The sequence below is a fragment of the Coenobita brevimanus genome, chromosome 44 (assembly GCF_032717465.1).
Source record: "Coenobita brevimanus isolate Jiangsu-jjx chromosome 44, ASM3271746v2, whole genome shotgun sequence".
NCBI classification, from domain to species: Eukaryota; Metazoa; Arthropoda; class Malacostraca; order Decapoda; family Coenobitidae; genus Coenobita; species Coenobita brevimanus.
The window spans coordinates 24,643,866-24,656,933 of NC_136997.1; the positions used below are offsets into that span (position 1 = coordinate 24,643,866).

At 39.9% G+C, this 13,068-nt stretch overlaps 1 protein-coding gene across 1 annotated transcript in view; it reads right to left on the bottom strand.

The window, feature by feature from the left end:
• Positions 1 to 12,823, bottom strand: part of LOC145398018 (sodium- and chloride-dependent glycine transporter 1-like) — a 49,735-nt gene extending 36,912 nt beyond the window's left edge. Inside the window, exons 1-3 of the mRNA XM_080270983.1 lie at positions 12,792 to 12,823; positions 9,075 to 9,172; positions 7,226 to 7,375 (exon numbers count right to left, since the gene is read on the bottom strand). Coding sequence (XP_080127109.1) covers positions 7,226 to 7,375; positions 9,075 to 9,172; positions 12,792 to 12,823 — 280 coding nt within the window. The remainder of the gene's footprint in view (positions 1 to 7,225; positions 7,376 to 9,074; positions 9,173 to 12,791) is intronic.
• Positions 12,824 to 13,068: the final 245 nt, after the last annotated feature.

Consider the following 13,068-nt stretch of genomic DNA (forward strand, 5'->3'; position numbering starts at 1 on the left):
GATCACAGTGACTTTGAAGATTTTGTAACACATCTTCTTCAGCGTTCATTCTGTATATTACATCTCAGTATTTATTGAATGATGTTGATGCAAAAAATGTCGATGCTGAAGCAATATAAAGAACAGTATAAAGAACTCCCTTCAATCTCTGTCTCTTTGCCGCAGTGTTGCACCTTTATCTCTTTTCTGTCTCTTCTTCAAAGGTCACTGCTCTTCTGAAATGTCTGCTTGCATTCCTTCTTTATTACGGCGGACGCGTAGCATCCGTCTGACTCCATACTCTCTCTCCCCTTTTCTGTCCACCTCCCTAATGCTAGAGTTAACTGATACTCCCAGTCCTTCATGTATACAATAGATCAGCTATGAAACTTTCTTCCTTTGTCTGCATTTCTTTCTGTCTATAACCGCCAGTCTTTTGAACCTAATGTGTCCAAACATCTAGAAATTAGCAGATTTTGAATTTGGCACCCTGTTGTTGTTGGTGTTTTTTTTTTCTTGGAAGGACAATCTTTCGAGCTCCTAGCCATCGGTTGCTTCTTCCTTGAATAAAAAGTAATAATAAATAAATCACTGAGGAGAAGGTCCTTTCAAACCTCCTATGCCACCTAATATACTGCCTTCAGCCACAAAAATACGTCATTCAATACTCTTTTTAATCTAACTTGGCCTAAATTTTCTATCACTATCTTGAATGTTGGGTTGCGGCAGTATACTGACACTAGATATGGTGCTCGTCATAATGAAGAGCTATGGAAAGGAAGCAGAGCCGTAGTACTGTCTTTCTCTGCCGCTGAGGTTCTTGATATAGGCCGCAAAAGAACGAAAAGATGGACCAAATGAAGGTGAAAAGAGTGTTATAAAAATACTAAAAGAAGGATGGAAAGATACAGCAATGTCTTTGTCTGCCACTGAACTACATGAAATAAGTTGCAAAAGGGTGAAAATCTGGGACACGTTAAGATGAAAAGGGTATAGTGAAGGCGGTATGGTGTATTTCTTCCTCGTTATCAGATGCCGTTGGAGGTGACAAGTGGAAGGCGGCCGTGTAAAAGGAGATCCGTGTCATTGAAGTACCGCCTCACATAACGCTCCAGTCTAACCCTTAATCCCTTGAAACAGGCTTAACAAACGATATTTTTAACTTGAAGTAAATGTCAATGGTCTTTTTACCTTAACATGGCCCATATTTTTGTCCTTATTGCTGTATAAGACAATACTATACAGTAGGTTTGCATTCTTTCAATAGCACTTCTTCGTGACTAGCACCATATGCCTGTGTTTAATTTATGGTACATGTCTATACTCTTTTTCCTTAATTTGTCCATATTTTTGTTTTTCTGTGCTGCTTATAAGGTCAGTAGGAAAATGTGGTACTATGCCTCTGCATCCGTTTCATAGCACTTCTTCGTGACTAGCACCATATGATCGCATTAATCTACTGCTACAGCTCAGCACTGAAGATGAACAGAGGTCAGTTTTGGGCCTAGTTAGAAGAAAACATACAGGAGTGAAGGAGTTAATGAGGGATATGTCTAACTTCCATATTTTGAGAAGTCTCACCCAAACTAAGTAGCCATTGTTACAGCCGAGCATTCAAGATGGGTAGAAGGCAATTTTCAGCCTAGTTAAAGTGGACAGAGGACAGCATTAAACCCTTCCCCTAATGCATTCCTTGTTTACCAAAATGGGCAAGCTGAGGAACTGGGATTGAAGTACGTTTGTTTAGATCGACTTTGGGTTTAATGACATTCGAGAGGTAACACATTTTTTCAAACTATGTGTATATGTGATTGATTAGATTGCTTTGACTGATTGATTTGATTGATTGTTTGATTTGATTGCTGGCTTGAATTGATTGATTTGATTGCTTACTTGCTTTGATTGACTTCATAATTGACTTGACTAATTGACTTGATTCATAGATATGATTTATTGATTCCTTGATTTCATTGACTGGTATGACTGATTCATTTCTCTGATTGATATGATTTATTGATTCCTTCTTTTGCTTGATATGATTAGTTGAGTCCATGTTTTGAGTGACTGATTGATTGATTTGACTGACTAATTGCTTTAATGTATGTATTACACAAGGACAAGAGGGCTATCAGAATGTATTAAGAGGACACTGAACTCGCCTTGAACTTTTTTCCCAACCAATTTGAGTTTCATTTAGCAATCGTACCTTCGCCAGACCCCTGCGTGTTGCGCAATAACTATTATACTGTCCTCCGATTACTCTAGCTTGGCCTAAAAGTGCTATCTATCCATCTTGAATACTGAGTTATAACAATAGATTAAGGCTAAAATGCTGGTCATGAAGTGCTATGAAAAGGATGTAGAGCCACAGTATTGTCTTTTTCTGCCACCGATCTACGTGAAATAAGATTGAACAAGCTGAAAATCTGGGCCAAGTCAAAGTGACATAGCTCTAATGAAGGGATGAGGAATGAAGGTGTGTATATTTTAAAGAACAGTACTAAAGATAAGTGTTGGATTTAACAGTTGTTGGGGTTATGGTCTGGGTTGTGAGTGGACGTGCATATGTTTTCCAAAGGTGTCTTCACTGGAGTGCCATCTTCGACTTTGAGATAATCTAATGTACTATAGCACTAGCGTGTGTGTGTGTGTGTGTGTGTGTGTGTGTGTGTATTTGGGGCAGCCGAAACTACACATTCAAATCGCACCAAAATTGGCACAAAAATCGCAAAAAAATCGCTGATGTGAAAAAACTTGGTTCCATCACGATTGAAAAAATTTTTACTATATTTACTGAGCGATCACATTTTGACCAAAAAACGCCGCTCCCGGCGCCCGGCATAGAATCTCTGTAGAATTTTTTGCCCATAGCTACAACTATAATATACTATAGCAGCGCGAGAGCTCTCCGCAGGAGCAAGTGCTAGGGGACCGAAGGGCCCACGAGCATTTGTATTATCTAGAGGAAGTATATTTAAACCTCCCCAAGCCCAAGTTATTTACAACATTCCTGTATATACGGTACATTTAGCTTCACTTATATTGCTATCATACTCTTGACATTTAGATAAGCGTGATTTTTCGTGTGAGCAAATACAGAGAGAGAGAGAGAGAGAGAGAGAGAGATTTGGAATGACAGGAGACTTATTTTTCGGCAAGACGGGTTAGGATCCATTATAAATACGACCTCGGGACAGCTTCATTGCTTCGAAACTCCAGTCCTGGATGAGGGAGCAGCAAACTACCCCCAAAACAACAGGCTTCATGTGGTAAAGCATCACAGGAGGACTGGTGGTGCCTGAAAATGCTAGAAAAGCTGGAATGTGGCTGACGCTGAGATGATGCAGAACAAATGTATTAGTCCAGTTCTAACTCTGCACTGGATCGAAATAAGTGTGAATCCTGTCCTTTGCTCTCTGGTGGACTGCTATGAGTTGGGTGGTGTCTGAGGTCTGAGGATCTGTCAATCTATCTATCAGTCTATCTATCTGTTTATCTGTCTCTCTGTCTGCTTGTCTCTTGATTCCCAAGAGCCTTTGTCGCGTATGAAATGGCCGCAGACATATTGCCTCCACGTCACTTTGTCCTCTGCGTGACTGGAGAGAGGGCAGCCATCTGGCTGCCCTCTCTCTAGTCACGCCCTCCTCTCTTACTTACGTCTCCACCCCATCCCTACATCAAATCCTCGGTCTCTACCTCCCCCTCCCCCTCCCTCCTCCACCTCTGTTACATTCTTGTCAGTTTTTCATTCGTCGTCCTTTCTGTATGTCCAAACCATCTCAGATTACTTTTTATACTTTCTAGCACATTCACGTAAACTCTACAACACTCTTTCACTTCCCATTTTGTTTGTTTATCTACCTAACTCTAAGGATGAAGAAACATGATAATATATGAGTGATTTCCCTGTCCTTTGGTCACATCCAACTGTACCCCGCCCTGGCTTAGTACTCCAGCTGTGGCCATGCTATACGGCTCTATCTCTAGTGATGAAAACTGTATCTTTAAGAGGAGGCTGTGTCCTGGCATGGGACTATATTTATACTCCTCTTCTGTCTGGTTCCTCATCATTGCTGCTGATCTCGCTATGATGCAATGTAAGTGAGCTGCAGGACGAGCTGCTGTTCCCTGCACTGTAGCTTTTGAAACATGAGTTCATAACTATGGCCCACAAGTGAAGCAGAGAAGTTGTTCGGTATCATTCACCTCCAGTCCAGAGAAAGGAGAGATGTTGTCGAGTCTTGGAAACAAGGTCGAATGCCGTCATCGTCTTTGCTCCATTTTATGACATCGTCTCTTGGGTCTCTGGGGCACCTCTTTGCCTTGTGGAGCTTGTGCTGAGGGGAATTTGAACTCCGCGCTCCGAGCACCTTAGGAGAGCCATCACCAGCTCACTCCAGTATTCCCTCAGTAATGTTTGAACTCTGTATTCTGGCAGTAGAGTCTCTGGCCGCACTACCATATCTCGCCTTTCTGCTTTGTGGATATTTTTCCATTGTGGATTTATTCAGCACGTTGTCTATCACTCACTCCGATCTTCTCGTGCCGATGTTAAGTCCTCCCTTGTTGGACGAACATATGAAAGTATTCTATATAATGAAAATCTCCACAGCCGGATATCACCAACAGATACCCTGAGACTATCTGCGTACTTTTATCATTACCTATATTTACATGAAACTGGATCATATTCTCACTGGTAATGAAGACTTAGACTTTCTAATACTGACTTTGGTTGCATCAGTAACATATAAGTGTTGTAACAGGTAAGTTAAATCACCGGGGAAGATGTGTAACAAAACTGAAGTTAGTATGGTTCACTCAAGACACAAGGTCAAAAATTATACGAAAAACTTATGCTTATCGTACACTGCAGAATACCAGATTTAACCTGCACAAGACGGAAGACTACTACTACAGTAAGCTAAGTAAACTCCTCTAGCGGTGAAATCAATAAATCTGTAAGCATTTTTATGTATTTTGCTCCTTCAGTGTGTGACTGCTCCCTTTCAACAAGGGCGCGTGGTAGTGCTGGGTGTTGTGTGTGTGTGTGTGTGTGTGTGTGTGTGTGTGTGTGTGTGTGTGTGTGTGTGTGTGTGTGTGTGTGTGTGTGTGTGTGTGTGTGTGTGTGTGTGTGTGTGTGTGTGTGTGTGTGTGTGAGAGAGAGAGAGAGAGAGAGAGAGAATAAACAGTATAACTCAGTTTTCATCCAATTAAGATCAAACTCGGTGGCAGTATTGAGGGTTGGGCAGAATAAATTGACCTGATTTTTTAGAACAATAGGTCAAGGGCACAGAGTAAGGCTACTCACACAGTTTTGATCCGATCTCGACCAAATTCGGTGGAAGGGTTGAAGGTAACACAAGAAAGAAGTGTTTTGATTTTAAGAACAATGCGCCAAACATCGAAGTCAGCAAGTACTGTCAGTTGTTCATCCCTTTGACTGATTGTTCTTAAAATCCATTCGCTTCATCTTTGACAAATATATGGGGCGAGGATGTTGCACTCTCCTTCTTGCTCCCTCTTGTTCCTTCTTGCTTTAGTTTATTTTCGTCGCCACACTGATAATTTTATCCATTATGTGTGAACTGACTTGTTGTTGTGGGATTTATGAAGGCAATATCTAATCCTTTCATTCGAGAAATCTCTCAGGCTGAAGAAAATCGACTAATCGTAGCAACAGAAAAATATTGGTCACTGTATTGCTGGGAACGAAGCTGTTGATTTAATATAGAAGAGGGAAGCAGTAGAAGAAAAAGATAAAGCACTAAGAAGAATTAATGAGTTACGATTTGTTGAGTCCTAATAGTGACGTAGATAGAACTTGATAATATGAATATAAAGTTAAGATTTAACTGTTAACTATTTATTTATCTATCTGTCTATCTATCTATATATATATATATATATATATATATATATATATATATATATATATATATATATATATATATATATATATATATATATATATATATATATATATCCATCAGTCATTGTTTTGCCCCATCAAGGCCTGGGCCCAGTCTACTCAATCCTTATAATTAAGGCGAGGATGACCAGACTTATTCGCCCCTGAGTGACATAATCCCAAAGACCCTTTGATATAAATCTTTATGGGCTCTATCCGTTTGGAATCCCATAACTTACACAACCACCAGACATCCACTTGCTTATATGGTTTAACCGAACGCAGTAAATGATTTCCTGCGTTATAGGAAACCATTTGTTTTTTCAGTCAGTGCAGAGTCACCTGAAAGCAGCATTGCATCAAGTGGGTAGATGGTCGGCGCCTCCATCTACCACATAAGCACTAACAAAAATAGAAAAGGTAATTTACCTCACGTTCTTTAACAAAAAAAAAAAAAAAGTTAACTAATAATTGAATAAAAGCCAGAAAAACAGTTTAATAAGGCCTCCCAGTTCCTCAACGTGGCCATTTTGGTAAACAAAGAATGCTTTAGGGGAAGGTTTTAAGGCTGTCCTCTGTCTACTTTAACTTGCCCAGAAGCTGCCGTCTCCCCATCTTGAATGATCGGCTGTAACAGGAGATTATCATTGGAATATGCTGTTAGCCACGAAGCAGTGCTATGGAAAGGTGTAGAGCCGTAGTATTATCTTGTTTCAGTGAATTGTAACGAGAGATTAACACAACAATACAGTGCTATTCAGGAAGAAGTGCCATGGAAAGAGCGTAGAGCCGTATTGTCTTATTCTGTCTTTAAACTATAACGAGAGATTAACACTCTAATATGGTGCTAGTCACAAAGAAGTGCCATGGAAAGGATGTAAAGCCGTAGTATGCCCTTGTTCTTCACGGAGCTGTAACAAAAAAATTAACACAAGAATATAGTGATAGTCACGAATAAGTGCTAAAGTGGACAGGATAATAAATAAGAGGGAAGCAGACCAATTCTCGTCGACTATGGAAGTTCCCTAACACCTCTTCCTAAGCGATTAATTTGCTTATTACACATTGCCGTCCTCTTCTATGTTACATAAATCATTCTAATATTACCATACTCTGCATAAGTAACATGCAAAGCAAAATTAGCCAGCCGCATCCAAACTAAATCCGTAAGGTAAGGGATCTTTCATCATTCTTAAGTCACCATACTCTGCATAAGCAACATACAAAGCTATATTTCCCAGCCGGATCCAAAGATAAATCGGTAGGGAAGAGGTGTTAGGGAGCTTCGTTAATCTCCAAGAATAAGAGTTCAAGATGGCATCCCAGTGCTCTCACCTCCTCCATTCTTGTAGGCCAGGTAGGGGAATCGCCACACGTTGCCGAAGCCCACAGCGTAGCCCAGACATGATAGGAAGAACTCACACTGGTTGCTCCACTTATCTCGACGCCCTTCATCATCTTCCATCGCCTCCTTTACCTTCGTCGCTGTCTCCTTCGTTATCCTTGACTTATTCTCCTTCGATGCTGCTTCCATTCTGCTCTGATGATCTTCTCTTGTTCTATCTTCGATGGAGTATGAATATAATTATAAGAATGGTAATAATAATAATAATGATGATGATGATGATAATAATAATAATAATAATAATAATAATAATAATAATAATAATAATAATAATAATAATAACGATAATAATAATAATAATAATCCATCCATCCACCCATCATCCAATCTTATGTTGCCCCATGAGGAGCGTAGGACCCCAGGGCTAGTCAAGTTGGTCCTGACATTTAAGATGAGAGTGACCAGCCTCACTCATCGCTGAGTGGCATTACGTAAGCATTAAACTCCAACCACCCCTTGGATATAAACCTACACAAGCTCAATCCGACTGGAGGGCTAAACCACCAGGCGCCATATTTTGGTTATATGGTTACCACCCAGCGTAATAAATGATTTCCAGGTGTACAGGAAACCATTTGGCTTGTCACTCAGTGTAGAGTCACCCGTAGGCAGAAAGAAGAGGAAAGAATGAAGGAAAGAAAGGCAAAAGAGGAAGGAAGGAAGAGAGGAAAGTGCAGACATCCAAAGCAACGCTACATCGAGTGAGTGGATGGTGAGCTCCCCAACCTGCCACAAATAATAATAACAATGATGATAATAATAATAATAATAATAATAGTAACAGAAATAAGTAATCATCATAATAATGACAATGATAATCATCATCATCATCATCATGATCATAAAAAGATGATGATGATGATGATGATGATGATAATGATGATATTAAGAAGAAGAAGTAGAAGTAGAACAAGAAGAAGAAGAACAAGAAAAAGAAGAAAAAGAAGAGCTAAAAGAAGAAGAAGAAGAAGAAGAAAACAAAATTAATTATAATAACAATAATAATGATAATGATTATAATAATAATAATAATAATAATAATAATAATAATAATAACACAAGTAATAATAATAATAATAATAATAATAATAATAATAATAATAATAATAATGACAACAATAATAATAATAACAATGATAATTTTAATTGGAATAAGAATTAGAATAATAATCATCAATCATCATCATCATCAACATCACCATCATCATCGTCATCATTATAATAATAAACGTTAACCTATCCATTGCACTTCCCATTGTCCTCTTCCTCCTCCTTCCTTTCAACCATTTCCTCTCATTCTTCTACAAGATTTTTTTTTTTATTATTATTTTGTTTTTCCTTCCTCTGTTCTGTTATTAAAAAAAAAAAAAAAAAAAAAGGTCTTCCATCCCATCATTCACTCTTTTCCTGTTAAACTGAGAGAGAGAGAGAGAGAGAGAGAGAGAGAGCTGGGGTTAAATTCATGCTTTCCACTGCATTAGGGTCCCTTGGGTACACAATACAAAGAATTTCTCAAGTTATAGTCTGTTAGTTTTACCTGCGAAAAATCATATGGCCTCCTTTGAGCCCATCTGTTAGTTAAATATAGCCACATTAGAGGGTCGGTTCGACTAGCAACCAAGGAGACTCATCTTTACATCATAACTAAGGGGTATCGAAAATCGTATATGCTATCACGACTTAATATTCAAGTTATTACAGTGGCCCATCTCCCTCACAGGAAGACAGATTTACTATACCGTTTTCACTCCAACTTGACCCAGATTTTCGTCTTTCTGCAGCTTATTTCACGTAGCTCAGTGTTGGAAAAAGACAGTACTACGGCTCTACATCCTCCTGGCACTTCTTCGTGACAAGCATCATATTCTAATGTTGATCTATTGTTACAACTCAACATTCAAGGTGGAAAGATGGCAATTTCAGGCCAAAGAGAAGTAAAATGAGTACATAATCCCCCACTTCTCTCTTCTCTTTCGTTCCCTTCATCATCATCATCATCATCATCGTCGTCGTCGTCGTCATCATCCCTTTCTCCTCCGCGGTTTCTCACTTCCACTATGCAGTTTTTTTTTTTTTTTTAATGCAAGGAAGAAGGAACCAAAGGCCAGGAGCCCACAAACAGTTTGTTTCAAGTAAAAAACAAAACAATACAACAGAGAGCCAAACTCAAGATCCGTTCATTTCGAGATGCGTGGACACACTGCGTTTGAAAGACTGGAGATCATGGGAAGTACTTAGAAGAGAAGGGTCGGAGGTCCATCTTTCGACTGTACGATGATCACTAACGCCTTGATTTACCATGACGCCACTGGTTAATGTTAATCCCATCCACTGCACGAAGATCAATAACCCCTTGACTTCGGGTGACGTACTTTGTAGGTTGTGTTTATTACTTTTCTGTAACCTTCCCAGTGTTAAGCATTGGTCTGCCCTGACTTCCTCTTTTGTACTGTTTTCTCATGTATGTTGTTTGCTCTTATTTGAATTTCTCTCTCTCTCTCTCTCTCTCTCTCTCTCTCTCTCTCTCTCTCTCTCTCTCTCTCTCTCTCTCTCTCTCTCTCTCTCCGTTGAATATCCTTGTTAAGGGTTAAAAGGCTTCCTGGTACCCGTAATTCGTATATACTCCTATTTACCCCAAGCTGTCACTAAGAAAATAAAAAAATGGTGTGGTTCCCTGCTTCCTATTAGTGTTCCTTAACCCCATCAGTGCGACACAGTATTTTCCTGTCTTTCTCTCGCACCCTGAGGCAATTTTAGCCAACTTAAGACCGATATCAGTGAAGAGGTTAATGAAGACTGTTTTTCACCTCTTCATTTCCCCAAACTCTCCCTGCCTGACCTACATCGTGTGGTATTTGCAAGAATGAACCGTAAATAAGCAATGGGATTAAATGAGTTAAGCTTATTTGCCTGTGACTCAAAACTGCTGGTAAAATACAGGGTTGTGCATATATAGCGCTCCTCTTGACTCTGCCGGGCGATTTTTTGTGTGTTGGGGAGCGGCTTAGTGTTGTCCGTATCGACCCCCGCATCATTTATTCATTTCCTACTCCCACAGCCACACTCACTCCCACGGAAGCATAGTCATCTATCTACGCAACACGCAAGACACTGGCACACGAGTTTCTAGTCGCTCTTTACGCTATATATGCTTTGGTATTATTCGGTCAGTGCTAATTAAGAAGAAATATAGCAACAATGATATGACATGATTACAATGAATATTAGTAGATAGAAAGATAAATGGATACTTAGATAGATAAAGAGGTAGATAGATAGATCAATACAATGGACTTGAGAACATAAAATCACAATACTTTTTCAAAATTTCTTGGTTATGTATTTGTTTACGATGATTCCAAACTTTTGAAAATTATATATATTTTTGTTAATGCATCCAACCAGCATGTGTAGATTGTTTATGTACACTCTCTCTCTCTCTCTCTCTCTCTCTCTCTCTCTCTCTCTCTCTCTCTCTCTCTCTCTCTCTCTCACTCCAGAGATATACACCCTCACACCAACTACGTTTCATATACACACCATGGATAGACGGATAGATAGATAGTCAGATATATAAATAGACAAAGATATAGATACCTAGACAGATTAATAGCCACATACATACACATATTTACACTCCTATATACAAAATTATTATTCATGCTCTCTCCAGATAATTGTATTCCGCTTAGACGAGAATGTTCAATCCCTGAGAGTTAAATACAGCCTTCAGTAACCACATCAGCACAACTTTCCTAAGCTGAGGAAAGTTGCCTGCAGGTATAATCCTCTTTAACCTGGCTCAGTTTTTCGTTCTTTTGCTGCTTAGCTCACGTAACTCAATATCAGAATGAGATAATACTTCTGCTCTACATCCTTTACGTAGCACTTCTTCGTGACTAGCATCATATTCTTGTGCTGACCTACCGTAACAGCCCTGCATTCAAGCTGGAGAGATGGCAAATTTAGGTCAAGTTGAGTAGAAAGAGGCTAGAAAGAAGACACCTAAAACACGACGTATCAGTACTACAGAGATTACTTTTGTCTCGCACCTCCTTCCCGTCCTTCACACACACGTCCAGGCATAATATATCACAGTCATCCACCTTATATGCCACCTGTGTTTATACTTGGTTTGTTATCGCCTGACGGACCTGCACAACTTCCCCATCTTTAATAATCTTAAGTCACTGGTGCATGAAATCAGATGAGCCTTCGTTATGGACCACGAATGAGTCTCCTTGGTTATTATAGCCGACTTCTATCACTTGACAAACTGGTCCACTTCCACAGCCTGAATTCTTTGTCGTGGTTGCATGAAATTCGGTGAGTTCTGAGGTAAGAATGAGTCTCCTTGGTTACTACTCAGCTTATATTTACCTGACAGTCCTGAACCACTACCATAACTTCAAGACTTGTAGGTGGCATGAAATCTGATCAGTCGTGGTTATGAGCCAGGAATGATTCTCCTTGGTTACTAGTCAGATCTATCCTCATACCTGACTTTACGTGACTGAAAGGCGTTATGGTTCTTCGTGAGCTAAAACAAACGCGCTGTAATCACCACGAAACTTTTCTGAACACAAGTTTTTGGAAAGATTTTGAATACTTTACGAGTGATTAAATTTCCATGTGAAAAATTATCATCACCAGTAGCAGCAACAGCATCCAAGCAACCCTCTTCCTCCTCTTCTCATCATCACCAGATCATCCAGACATCATCATTACCACCACCATCATTCATACTTCTTTTCCCACCTAAGGAGGGAGAGAGAGAGAGAGAGAGAGAGAGAGAGAGAGAGATCACAGTACCGACTAACTTCATATCAACACGAACCCTTTCAGCTCGGTGTCGTTGTTCCATTGTTTGTATTTGCTCCTTTCAGACTATTTTTTTCTGCAGGAGAGAGTCACATATACTCTTTATGCTCTAACTTGGCCTAAAATTGCCATTTTTCCATCTTCATTGTTCAGTTGCAACAATAGACCAGAATATGATGCTGGTCACGAAAAAGTCCCCTGGAAAGATTACAGAGCAGCCGAATTGTATGTTTCTGCCACCGAGTCAGGGGAAGTAAACACTAAAAGGACGAAAATATGGACCAAGTTACGATGAAAGAACGATAGTAGCGAATCACTCAGTAGTAGTAGTAGTAGCAGTAGTAGTAGTAGTAGTCGTAGAAGTAGTAGTAGTAGTAGTAGCAGTTGGTGGTGGTGATGGTGGTGGTGGTGATGATGTAACCTCAAGTTCATCTGAATGTAAACCCCGTCGCGTCGTCTGCAAGCTAGGTTATCCCTTTTCTGCAGTCCACCATCCTCCCTTCAGGGAACAGAAAGGGAGCTGAGAGACGTTCGTATAACCAGTCAGATGTGCCACCTAGTTATATCAGTGCCACCACATGAAGGCGTCCCTCTCCAGCACCTATACAGGACCTTGCCGGTGGCGTCCGCGAAAGTGAAAACCCTACATCCGAATAACCCTAGGGTGTGACTGACTGAACGGGCCGCTCCAAGAGATGCTCCCTCATCTTAAAACAATGTCTCCCAGATCACTGCTGTATTTGCTTTTGACTAACGAGTCAATTTTATTCAGTTTTGAGCATCTCTTATGGACCTTGTTTTCACCTGAGGGAACTGGACCAATCATCACAACTTTAATAAAGAAGTGGTTGCATGAAATTCGGTAAGCCTTAGCTATGCGGTAGGAATGAGTCTCCTTGGTTAATAGTCAGATTAATCCTCTAATCTGACTACACTTGACCACCAACTGAGC